A 13,403-nucleotide genomic window follows, 5' to 3' on the forward strand; every position below is an offset into this window, starting at 1 on the left:
GAGGTGATTGTCCCTCTCTACTCTGCCCTCGTGAGGCCCCATCTGGAGTACTGTGTCCAGATCTGGGGCCCCCAGTACAAGCAAGATGTAGAAATGTTGGAGAGGGTTCAGAGGAGGGCCATGAAGATGATTAGAGGGCTGGAGCACCTCCCCTGTGAAGAGAGGCTGAGGGAGCTGGGCTTGTTCAGCCTGGAGACGAGAAGGCTGTGGGGGAACCTCATTGCAGCCTTCCAGTACCTGAAGGGAGCATACAAACAGGAGAATCAACTTTTTTAAAGGGTAGACAATGGCAAGACAAGGGGGAATGGACTGAAGCTAAAGGAAGGAAGGTTTAGATTAGATATTAGGGGGAAGTTCTTTACAGAGACAGTGGTGAGGTGCTGGAACAGGCTGCCCAGAGAAGTAGTGGATGCCCCATCCCTGGAGGTGTTCAAGGCCAGGTTGGATGGGGCCCTGGGCAACCTTGTGTAGATCCAGGCCTGGAGGTTGGTGTCCCTGCCTGTGGCAGGGTGGTTGGAACTCTATGATCCTTGGGGTCCCTTCCAACCAAGACCATTCTATGATTCTATGATTCTATGATTCTATGATTCTATGATTCTATGATTCTATGATTCTATGAATATGAGGCGGTTTCTTCTGCTGTGGATTTCCCACCCTCACTCACAGCAGATGCACTGAAAGATGCAAATGGGATTTAGAAACCCAGGCCTTAATTTACTCCTGTAGATTTAATGACTAGATCTAAAATGTACTGTTGGCATGTTCTCTGAAGAACAGGTGACAGAATGTGAATGTCATCATCTTAATCTTCCTTTCACATTTTCTTGTATTTTAATTAAAAAATGGAGATATGCTTAAAAGAAAAAAAAAAAGTAGGATATTTTACTTCACTACAAGATATCACCCTACCACAAGGTCCAATTAAAATATTGAATTACTAAGCTCAAGGCTTTTTTTTTTTTACTTTATATTGCTGAACATTGTTCTGGGATATACTAACATCCATATTTTGGAATATGCACTTACTCTACCTTCTGTGCAGTTTAATTTAGGTTTGATTTACAAATATGTTTGTATCTTAAATCCAAAAGCAATGCTATCTCTTAGGTGAAGGTTCGTAAGAACTCGCAAATTAGCAGAGAAGGCTTTTAAGCTGCAAAACATGGACGCAGTACCTGACAGCTACTGGCTTGAGCAAAAGCATTCCAAGCAGTATTGCACTCTTCCACCTAACTTCTGAACATGACAGTTCCTCTGCCAAAGGTCCAAAATTGTAGTAGTCACGCACATGTTTATGTATATATATATATATATATACAGAGAGAGAGAGAGGGATCCTTCCACACTAGCTAATTAGCCCCTTAGGTTTTGAAAACTGCTCATGAAATCTTCTGTTAGTATTGAAGAGGTGTTTTTGTTTTCTCTGCAGTCATGAAAGCTTATGTCTTGGCTTTTTCTTTCCTTTGGCATAATCAGGGTTTTTGCCTTTCTTTTCCCCTTGGTCTTTGGGCTTGTCTCCTCTAAAATTAAAATAATACTAATAGTTCGGTTCTTCATTCTGTCCATGAATCAGCTGAACATTTGGGCTCTTTCTGTGACTGGAAAATCATTAAAAAATATTGGAAATTTTATACAAATATTTTTGCCATTAAATTAATTGCTTTGAATAGACTTTAAACTCAGCTTTTCTTGTGGCTTTATTATAATGCTTTATAGATTAATGCATACACATGTATAAAAAGCATATAGGTTTTTAAAAGAGATTGTAGTGATGTGAGCTTCTTCCAGGAGACAGCTAGCAGATCCTTAGAAGCTAAATCCAAAGGCAAGAGAATGGCTGCTAAGATCAGCCTTACATCTCTTATGACTGGAGTCAAGGACAAGTGTTTCTTCTGAGATGTAATGTCACCATGGACTCAGATTTTCTCCTATCTTCTGATGCTATTCAACCACTTTAGATAATCACTGATGTTTCTCTAGTGCAGTGGAAATCCTGTAGTAAAATAATGGTAATATAGTGGTTCTTGAACCACTTCTGGGGCTGCTGTTAAGGATGCAGGCAGAGGAACAGTGGTATCACCAACTTGTTGATCTTTGCCTGCCATCTAGGTGCACATTACCACATGCTAAGTAAGAGTTAAACTGTTTTACTTAATGGTAAGGAAAGAACAAAAGCAGTTTTCTCACCGGTGGTGCTACCATGTTGTAAATACTCACCTGAGCATTATGTTACACAGTGCAACTGCAGGGTGAATTAGGTCACCCTTTGTCACATGGTTTATTCCAAATTGAAGTTCCTTCTGTTTGATTGTCCTTGCAGCAGCAGCAACGCACTTTAATAGATGAACAAGCTTGGGCAACATTTCCAGAAATGTTTAAAACTACAGAATTAGTCAATAGCAATCCATGCCACGTGTGACAGAACTGCTATTATTGTCAGAGAAACTACAGAGCCTGTGACTACAGCTCATGATTTAATCTGAACAGTCAGCTGAACATAAAACAGTTGTAATAATATTTAAAGCATAATATCCGATACATGTAAGAGAGATGGTCCAGATTTGGATGACTAATAAGAAAAAAAATAACGGCTATTACATTAGACACAGGAGTTACTTTTAACCGAGGTAACAAATTTTGTAGGCAGTTCTTCAGGCCTGCTTGTACACAAATCCCTTTCTCCTGTGGGAGACCCAGTTACTCTGTTTAGATTCTAGGCAAAGAGCTTACAAACTGTCTACAGATCTACAGTCCCCAGGTGATACAGCCCAGGAAAAGAGCGCTGATGTACTCCAAGTGTTCTGCAGTGGTTTGAAGAAACCAATGTGAATCCCAGAAGCAGTTCATGGATCGCTCTGCTTAAATTAATATGCCTTGCAAAATTAGTTTGGGTGCAAGCTACAGGGATGCAGCTACACTGTCAGTGGCTCCAGAGTTACTTCATTTGCAGTTAATCGAGCTGTATTTGGACTGTTTTCCGCTGTACAATGTACAGCATGTCCTGTGTCTGTACAGTCCTTAGCCTAATGGGACCCTATTCTTGATTGGTCTCTAGTCTGCATGGTGATACTAATAATACATACCATGGAAATAAATGATCACTTAACATTTTTGATTTATTTTATCCAGTATGCGAGAGCAATACTAATACGTACACCAACACAAGCAGATTCTGATGTATGCTATATATTTCTAACAGAATGGCCTTGATCCAGACATCTCTGGCACCATCATCTACTGTCTTTCATCATTTTGCAGTGAAGTTTAGTAGGGCACTTCAGATTTGAGGTAGATGCAGTCTAGTATTAAAAATAATGTAGAATAAAAATCTAGTTTATTAGCACACTTTAGACTACTGCTGTGCAAAGAACTGTTTGTAAAAAAACAAATAAATCCCCAAATAGGTGCAACAAATAATTTTTTCCCAGTGCTGCAAAACAAATTCAAGTCTGGGAGAAAAATCCACTTCCTCTGATGCCTACTTTTTCATACTTCAAGTTTATAAATAATTGTTTTGGAAAAAAATTGTATCAGAAAATAGGAATAGAATTCCATTGATGGCCCTTTTATGATAAAGTACTTAAGTTCTGCAAAAAGCAGGTGAAGTTAATACAGATACTGTAGAGGTCTCACAAAAAATGAATCACTGGTACTGAATATGCCAACATTTCTATCACATCACCTGAAGGGAGGTTATGGAACAGAAAGTAATAAGATTGGTAAAGGAAAACTACTGTTATTTCATTTAGCTGAGATCTAGTCAACAGCTTAAAATGTCTCCTTCCTTACTGTGAATTAAAATGGTGCTGAGAGGTCACAACCAGGGCTTGGCATTAAAGAGACATTGACTCCTACAATTTTACAGACAGTCAGAACGGGAATAGAGACAGGAATGAGCTGGAGAGAAATTTTACAATGGGTCATAAAACTGCTGTTATGTCTGTGGGTGGTGTTTGCTAGCAGCCTGAAGGGAGGAAAGGGAGAACTGGTGAGGAAGGGGTATGAAGAGAAAGAAGACGGTAAGTGAGAAGGTGGCATGTGTGGCAGGCAGTGATGTGACTGTAAACAATCAATCGTTAAAAATAAACTCAATGTTGGAAAGTAAAAGTATGGGGGGCAGGGGGAATCATATGATGATATCATCAGTGGGTGCCTGATAATTCCTGCTGGGGCCGCTTCAGTCGCTTTGTGTGCCAACCTTGAGCAGCAGACAGAAGAATGAGGCTGTCTGTTACAGCAATCTTGGTTTGGTTCAAGATGAACCATGTTTGTACTTGCAGGATGTATTATCTTACCTGCCTTCAAATACAGAAGAAAGACAGTGTCAACTTCTGTGACAGGTTAAAATTATTCTTATTGATAAACTTTCATTAGTCATCTTCTGATAAGAGTTAGAAAAACCCCAAAACCCATAGTCATGATTAGAATTTCATTTATATAAAGTCATATCTATGATTTACTATGTACTTCTCAAGCACAGGAGAAACAATACACTTCTCCCAAACATCAAAGAGATTAAGAGAGACAGCTCTCAGCAGAGGCCAACAGAAGGAGCAGCATAAAAAAAATCGAGTAAGAATTTTTATTCAGCTAACTTTGCTAGAAAATAAGTCTTTTGAAATACTTTAAAGTTTATAGATTTGGTGAACTTGCTAAGGGGGCTACGTGGGAAGATGTTGCTTGACATCTTGCATTTCTTACCTGGACTAAAACATTCTCTTCACTGGATTCAGCTCATCTCATATGCAGGCCAAGTGTTCCTGCAGAGGTTGTTTCTCTAGGTTATTACTTCAGTATCTCACCTTTTGCTAGCCAAGCTCATTTGGTCCTGAGATGCAGGACCCTTCTGCATATTATCCTTCACTCTGTGTCTTAGAGAACAATGTTAAAATTAAGCCCATAATGCCAGGGCTCAATGCTTTACTGTCTGCTGCCACAATCAACCTGTCTGGATGGTAAAGAGTAGCCACTAGTTTGTGCAAGTGAGTGAAATCAGTTTTACCAACAGAGATATTTGGGTTGTTTGGAATAGCATTTAATCTGGAAAGATAAGTACTGCTGTTTTCTTTCTTGTGCAACTTAAATCTATGGGAAGAGGATCATCACATCACTTCTCTCATTAACACACAGGAGAAACTGGGTTGAACTAGTCAGACCAAAACAACTTCTGGAGGAATGGAGGACTGGTCCATCATGTCCTGATTGCTTTAATGTTGGCCTATACCTAAGGAAGAGTTTAACAGGTTCCAGTAAGGACTTGTACCCAGCACATACAACTGTAATCACTGTGGGAGGGTTAGAAGTCTGTGTGTGTTTATCATCGGCTCTGTGTGGTGTCTCTTCACAAAAACTGCGATGCCTCTCTCAGTGGCTACAGACCAGACTTCCTGAGCATCCTTCCGTTGTCCCACTGTTGAAATTAAAAACGAAAGGAGGAATGGGATACACTGGGTGGAAAATAGAACATCTGAGGTTTCGCTAAAGCTCATTAGACTCGCAAGTAGAAAGAAACCAAAAAGATTGTTGTCTAAGATGCTGTGAATGCTTTAGTTATCTGTATAAACCATTTTATGAAATATATAGTGTTTTCTTCTCCCTTAAATTGTTAATTTTGTTTGCATACTCATGGTTTCTGAGAGGTCACATCCCTCATAGCTTCAAACTTCAGCTGAACAAATTTACTGATGACTTATTAAACTCAGTGATACCATCTTTAATGCAGGTGCTCCTGAGGCACAACTTCTCAGAGACTGGACAGCATTCTCTCTTTTCTGGTCTACCTCCCTTCTTTGTTGACTTAATGTTGCATCATCATCCAGATGCTCAACCTTAAATAAATGTCTCCTGCCTCACGAAAAAAAGATGTCTCCCCAATATACTTCACTTCCTTCCCAAATAGATGTGGATTGGGAAATAAATGTGGGAGAAATCAGAGAACGACAAATGCAACAGCCTCAAGTTGTACCAGGAGAGGATATTAGGGAAAATTTCTTCACTGAAAAGGTTATTGAGCACTGGAACAGGCTGCCTGTGGAAGTGGTTGAGTAACCATCCCTGGAGGTATTTAAGAGACAGTCAGATGTGGTGTTTAGGGACACATTTTAGAGGTTGGCTTGGCAGTGCTGGGTTAATGGGTGGACTCAATGATCTTAAAGGTCTTTCCCAACCAAAACGATTCTGTGAACATAAAAAAGAGAGTAATAATGAGAAATAGTGTAGAGCACTCTCCATAGTAATCACCATTTGTGGAGCAAGAACTCTGGTCTGACCCAACACAGATGTTTCCATGCATGCTTTTGGTTTTTCTCAGCAGTGGTAATACTTTCTTTTTCCAAGCAGTCAGTTGATCTAGTGGATAAACAGAGGAAATAAACACTTCTCCTAGTCTGTAACAAGCACTGCAAAATTCAAGCCAAATGCAGAAGTTGCTGTGTGAATCCCCTCGCTTTTGATGCTTGGTTAAACAAGGTAACTGCAACAGGGAGATGGTGTCACTACAGGATGAAAGATGGGCAATTGCAATTGGCCAAAAACTCACGAGGGATTTCTGTGGGATCCATAATTTTGGATGCTACGTATCTACTGCTCCCAGAGCAGTTTGTCGGTCTCGCTAGTGAATCGATCTGAAGGTCAGAAGCACAGTGTCCGCCAGCTGCCCGGGCAGCTCTGCAGGCTGGGTTTGACTTCACGCGGAATTTTCTCCAGGGCAGAGAGCCAGGACGTCCAAATACCCACTTGGTCGTTTTGCGTGTAAGCCGGGAACGCGGGCTGCCCCGCCGCCGTGCTGACGGGAAAAGTCACCCTCCCTCCCCGCCTGAACCCGTCTCCTCGGCGGCCGCCTCATCGGGTCGGCGACACGGCGGCGCGGCGCTGGGGCGGGGAGGGGGTCAGGCCGGCCTGCCGAGGCCCAGCCCCGGGGGACGCGAGCTCGGCTGCGGCTCCCGGGACGGGGCGACCAGAGCGGTGCCAAGGGCGCTCCGAAACCCGACGACAGAGGAGCAGCAGAGACGAGGGAGGAGAGGGAGGCGGCGGCGGGGCGGTGCCGCGCCTCAGCGTGGCGGCCCGGGCCCTCCCCCGCCGTCTGGGGGCCGCTGCTCCGCCCCGCTCGCCCGCCCGGCCCGCGGCTGCCGGGAGCGACTCCATGCGCTCGGGCCGACAGTGCGCAGCCGCGGCGGAGCCCAGCCGGGGAGGAGGAAGCGGCGCGGCGCGAGGGGAAGGAGGCCGAGGCCGGCGGAGGTGGCGGCGGCGGCGGCTCATGGCTCCGCGGACGGGCGCGCGGATGAGGCGCGGGTGTGCGGGCCGTTAGCGCTCCCCGAGGCGGCAGCTCCGGTGGGCGAGGCGCGGCCGGTCCCTCTCGCGGCGGCGGCTCCGGCTCCGTGTCGGGGGCGCGGCGGTGGCAGGTCCGGCGGCGGGTCCGGCTCCTTGTCGCTTCCCTGCGGGCTAGTGTTATGGCCCCTTGGGGGAGCGCAGAAGGCTCCACGGCTTGGAGGTCAGCGCAGCTCCTGCTCCTCGTCGTCTCCTGCTGCGGTAGGTACCGGGGGAGTGACGCCACCCGTCCGCCTCCGTCTCCCGGGCCGGGAGGCGGCCGCCCGCCGCGGGGGAGGGGGAACAAAGCGGCCTTTCTCCCGGCCGGGCTCCGGCGACGCGGCGGCCGTGGCAGGCGGTGGGGTCCCCTCGGCCTGCCCCGGGTTCTGGGTGCCTCCCGGGACCGCCGCCGCCTCGGCCCTACCGGTGTCACTGTACTCTTCGCTTTCCCGGTCCCGTTCTCCCCTCCGAGCTCGGCTGCTCCGGGACTCAAGGCGGGTTTGGGTTGGGATTTTTTGTTGTTGTTGTTGCTTTTTGTTTGTTTGGCTTTTTCAGTATCCGCGGGGGTGGGCGGAAATCTCCTCAGGGAAGTCCTGAGGCTGAAGCTGGGATTTGGCCCAGCTGCCCTCGGCTTTCTCCCTCGTAGACGTACGTTGCCAGGAACTCTGGAGTTGGCGTGGGGCCGCGCAAACAAACCAACCCCAAATCCTCTGAGTCACGAATAATCCCAGTCTGTGGATAATGGGGATGCCTAGGAGATGTTCCACGTCCGGCTGGGCTGGAACAGACGCGGCCTGGGGGCAGGACAAGCCCCGAGGGGGATCGAGGGGCTGCGGGAACGGGGAAGGGGGGGGAGGGTGTCAGGTGCTGGGTGATGAGCTTGTGGCACATCAGCACAGGCCTTGAAGCCCTTCCAGGGACCTTTGCTGCTGCTCAGTCTGCTTTTAGTTTGTACTTGAACAGCATTTCTTTTCGGCTGTAAACCCGTCTTTAAACAGAGCTGCTGATGAAAAATACTTGTGTAAATGTGTTAAGGAATGTGCTTACGTTGTATTTTACAGCGTGAGTCGCCTGGTAATGCATGATAGGTGAAAACATTGATACTTGACGCTGAGCATCGTTGCATGTTTTCTGGCGGAGGTGTGTTTGTTTTACAAACTCGAGCGTAGGTTGTGTCTGTGGGCCCCTGACGTGAGAAGCAGCCTTTGGCATGGAGGAGCTGGGCATGTGCCTTGCTCCAAGGAGGACAAGAGCAGGGGCCCTGATTTAGCAGTTTCTTAAGTAGGTGCCCTTGCTTTAAACACGTGGCAGAGCATATGAGGTTGGAATATGTTTTAATGTTTAGTAAAACAAAACCGGTGCCAGAACATCAAGATATTTTGTTTCTCTTTCTGTGCGGGTGGCTTTGTCCAGCAGATAGATGCCTGTGCTGCAAAGATCAGTGCAAACACTTAAGTGTAGATGTACCAGATAAATTTGTAAGAACACTTAATATTTACACGAGTGGAAGGTAGGCTTCTTCAAGCAGAACTACAGTTAAACCAGTACCCGTAGCTGAATAGTTACACCGGTATAGTTTAATTTTTGCGGGGGCCTACTTGTGTAAACAAAGAGAGGTACTGGCCAATATTTGAAATGCATACAAAGTCAAGGGAAGAGTTTTAATATCCACGTAGACTTTTAGAGTTTGGTATGTGAAAAGCTAAAGTGAAAGCACAACTGGAAAGGAGTTGGCTGATGGCACAGCAGGAAGTGGTAGGGAAAATATTGAGTCACGAAATATTAAGCTGTCCTTATGTTTGCATGCTTAATGTACTTGAGGAACTTAATTTCTCTGCAGAGGTTTTAAAAAAATTGTATTAATTTTACTGTGCTTGACACAGCATTGAAGTAAAAAGTCAGAATAGTAATTGTGATATACATCATCAGCCTGACTTTAGTAGATAGACCTGGATTGTGATGCTGTAACTTAGGCAGTGTTGTCAGCATATCCACTATAAAAACTTAAACCACATGAACAATCTTAGAGAAGAAACCACCAAATAAAATTCTTGCTGACTAACACTTTACATAGACCTTTAATCAAGGCTTTCCCAAGTTCAACCAAGAAGGAAGGCTCCATTAGTTTCTTTTGCCTTGTTGAGAAACTCATCACCATTGTTACAGCCCGTTGTGGTTTAGCCCCAGCCGGCAGCTGAGGACCACACGGCTGCTTGCTTGCTTCCCCCCCCCCAGGGGGGAAAATGAGGGGGGAAGGAAAAGACTGAAAAGGAAAGACAAAGGCAAACCTGTCAGGTCTGGATAAGGATAGTTCACTGGGACAGCAAAGGGAGAGGGAAATAATAATGACAGTACTTTATAGCAAAATATATGAAACTGGTGAGAAGCTGCATTGTGCATCACCAAACTGTACAGCTCAGAGCTGTCCCGAAGCCAGATTGTCCTCAAATCTCGTGTCCTGGAGCTGTGTGCTTCTCCCCCCCACCAGTCACCCTTTAGTCTGAGCATGACATCACAGTATGGAATACCCCCTCTGGATGGTTTGGGTTTCCTGTCCTGGCTGTGTCCCCTCTCAGCTTACCAGGTGCTCCCCGCCTTCTTGTTAGCAGGGCAGCATGAAAATCTGAGAAGTCCTTGACTGCTTGGCAATAACTAAAACATCAGTCCTTCATTAGTATTGCTCTCATTCTAATTCCCAAAGATAGCACTACACCAGCTGATAGAAAGAAAATTTAACTCTATCCCAGCTGAACCCAGAACACTGCTGCTGCCAAGAAAGAGAAGCTGCTTCCAGTATCAATCAGTGTGCTGCCTCATCCTCATGAGGGATTAGTTTCTCCTAAAAGTTTTTGTTACAAGTGTCTGAAGTTGTGACCAGGAGAAGGAACTTTGTCCTCCCCAGGCTGGAGCATCCCAAGCAAAGGCAGACATTAAAGAAAAGCAAGCAAGCAATTGTAGCGTGCTGTCGTTTTGGTTTCTCCTGATTGTTTCCTATGGGAGAAGGAAGTGGGAGTGAGAACTGTTCCCTATTAAAGCATTTTACCTTCCTGTACAACTGCTTTTAGCTCTTCCAAACTAAACCAATTTAATATTGGCATGAATTTGATCAAGGCACTGCTGACAGCAGAGCTCTGGACTGTGATGTTGATCCTGAGCACAGCCTTTGTAGGTATCGTTATATTACTGCATGTTAAGGCTTTGAATATAGTAGGCTATACTCCAGGTAAATGCATGCTTGGAAAAGCTGTGGTGCATCGCTGTGGTTGCCTTCCATTATGCAATTGCACAGCTATAGTATCTCAAATTTTCCACTAATTAAAATACTAAATTCACCAAGGTTGATATGTGGGCATTGAGCTCTCCAGAGAATGCTTCTCTGTTTCCCTGTAGTTAGTGAATTTTTCGAACCTTCCTTCTGAAGATGACTATAATTATAAAATTTTGAGAAGGAGGAATACTGATGAGTGAAATATTGGAATAGCACCGACTAACGAGAATTATAGCTTGGTAGAGTGTTGGGCAATGGCATTTGTTTTTAATATATATGTCTGATCTTCCTGTTGGCTTGAGAGTTTTATATCCAAGAAAAAATTGATTGTATGCAAGTCTATATAATCCTGGCACGGCTTGTACAGGGACAAATACGAAGACCTTTCTGCATGTCTCAAAGGCCCTGACAGTTATCCGAGTTCAAAACTGAACCGTATGTGGTACAGAGTAGTTTCTTTAGGGAGGGAAATGTCATTTGAGAAATTGGGCCTGTTCTTGAGGGCAGTGTTTTTTCAAAATGATATTTGATGACTGATCGGCTGGAAATCAAATTAATATTATTTGTTCTCTTGTTGAAACAGAAGTATTACCGTTTTGTATGATTTTTATTTAACTCTTCACAGGAGGTTGGTTTGTATATTGCTGGTACTATGATGAAGCATTTTCAGGACTGATTTGGGAGGGATTGGTGTGCCAGTACAGAGGCTGAGTTATGAAAAATCTTTGAGGTGACACAGTGCAAAAGCTAGGGCATGCGTACCTTTAGAATGGAGTCTGGAAGCATGGATGCTTGGCTTCTTCAGATTTCTGGAAAGTTGAATTTTTAATAAAAAATCATGTCATTTGAGTAACATGACTATGGTAACATGACTGTAATATATCATCCTGATATATTAGTTTGAATTTCTGTCCTACAGAACAGAAGACTACAGGAAACATAGTTTTCTAGATAGTTGGTAGTAGTCAATGCAGTAGTACAATAGATAAATTTCCCTGCTGTTGGCTTCACCAGATGTATTGAATATCAAAGAAAAATACATAGTAAGACAGCGAGACTGAAACAGTCTGAAGATAGACGTGGGGGTAGGTAGAGATCAGTCTTAACTCTCCTTACCACCAGGATGGGTTTGGCTTTAGTGAGTACTTCTTGAAGCATCAATGACTGAGAAACATTAGTGGAGATCAGAAAATACTATTCCCCAAAACTGTAATTGCAATAGTGGTGTATTCTCCCACTGAGACTGCAGCGCTGTTGACATTACTCTGTTCCGTTAAAGAAAGACATGCTACATTTATCTAAGCTTTAAACCAGTTTTGAGTTAGAACCATATCATGTTTCTGTGGTACAATGTTGCTTCGGATTGCAGTGAGACTATGTATATAATTCATTCTTCAGTTGGCTTTAAGGTAACGCAGATTAAACTGTCATAAAAGTTCACAGGTCAGGACCTAGATTTTACTTACTGTCATTAGCAAACTGACATGTATGAGGAAAAATAAATACTTCTTCAGGTTTGTTCACCTTATTTGAAAAAATAGCCTAAATCATGTAAGCAAATAAAATCTGCCAGCAGTTTATTTAATTTCCTAAAGAAGTTGAACTATAAAGCCAGAACAGACTGTCCTAAAGAAATGGCTTGGCTTAATAAATTATTGTACCTTAAACTCTTGAATGTCACTCTTTAGTGATACGTTTTTTGTGATTTAATGCACAGATATATTTTGCTAAGTTGTAAATCATATTATTGGCAAAACTGCTGCATTTAATTTATTAGAATGGTTTTGTAGTCCTTGAAGTGGAAATGTCCTGATTTTAATGGCATAGAAATTTTGTCTCATAAGTTGGTCATATGACAACTTGGGCAAGTACACATGTACTCAGCTGGCTCTTCAGAGCCCTAGTTAGGTCTGTGGTCAAAGTACATGTGAGGTCACCGGACAATATTTAAAGCAGTGTTCATTGGAGGGGAGTATAAAATACCCACATCCTAGACAAACTCATAGCAAAAAGCATTTGAAGACTTAATCTGAGGTAGTTGGTGTGGTTGTCACTGTGTACTAAATGAGAACAGTGTCAGCCAGAGCAAGAGAGATACTTGTAACTGGAATCAGGACAGAAGCCACCTGACACCATTCCTGTCATCAGAGCAAAACATATAATTAGTGTGGCTTTATCTGCAGTTCCTGTCATTGCTGGGAGAGGAAGAGCTCTGCTGGGTTGGTACTGGCAGGGCCCTGCAGGTGAATCTGCTTGACTCCTTTACTTTAGTCGCTCCTATTTTAGTATCAAATAGATGAAAACTGAATGTTATGTTCAATTAAGCCCTAAATACATTGTTTTATTTTTTTCCTGCACCAAACATGCAATTGCGATCAGTCTGGTGGTTCATTAACACATCTCAAGTTTTAAACTTAGTATCTTTGATATGTTTGGTACATCTCTCTGCACATCAGGTGTCTTTTACCACACTCCTCAGTTTCCCAAGCTGCAGACATTATTTTCATGCTTATTAAGTGTAGTTCACTAATTTCCTTACAGTTTTTAAAAAATGTACAAGTACTGTTTGTACAGTATAAATAGTGTCACTTTGCTTTCCTAGGTATCACCATGTTTTCCAGTTTTAGTTGTTCTGTTTACATTGTCCTACATACTTAAAGAAGATATTAAATGCTGGAACAGCTGAGATATATATCTAGGCATTAATTGAAATACTGTAGTTTGTCAGCTACCTGGGATCTTTTTAGCTTGTATGTATTTTAGCATTACTAGCTGTGACGTTTTGCAGTACCGATTATTACTGAGGCGTCAGCAGGTCGACAGGATTCAG

General features: G+C 43.6%; 1 protein-coding gene across 1 annotated transcript in view; it reads left to right on the top strand.

Annotated features, from left to right (window-relative positions):
* Window positions 1-7,448: 7,448 nt before the first annotated feature.
* The window catches only part of LRP12 (LDL receptor related protein 12), a gene marked incomplete at its 5' end in the record, with an annotated part of 49,496 nt that continues 43,541 nt past the window's right edge, over window positions 7,449-13,403 (top strand). The window contains one exon of the mRNA XM_084259972.1: window positions 7,449-7,527. Coding sequence (XP_084116098.1) covers window positions 7,449-7,527 — 79 coding nt within the window. The remainder of the gene's footprint in view (window positions 7,528-13,403) is intronic.

This window comes from Gallinula chloropus, assembly GCF_964237585.1.
Source record: "Gallinula chloropus genome assembly, chromosome: 2".
In the NCBI taxonomy this organism is placed as follows: domain Eukaryota; kingdom Metazoa; phylum Chordata; class Aves; order Gruiformes; family Rallidae; genus Gallinula; species Gallinula chloropus.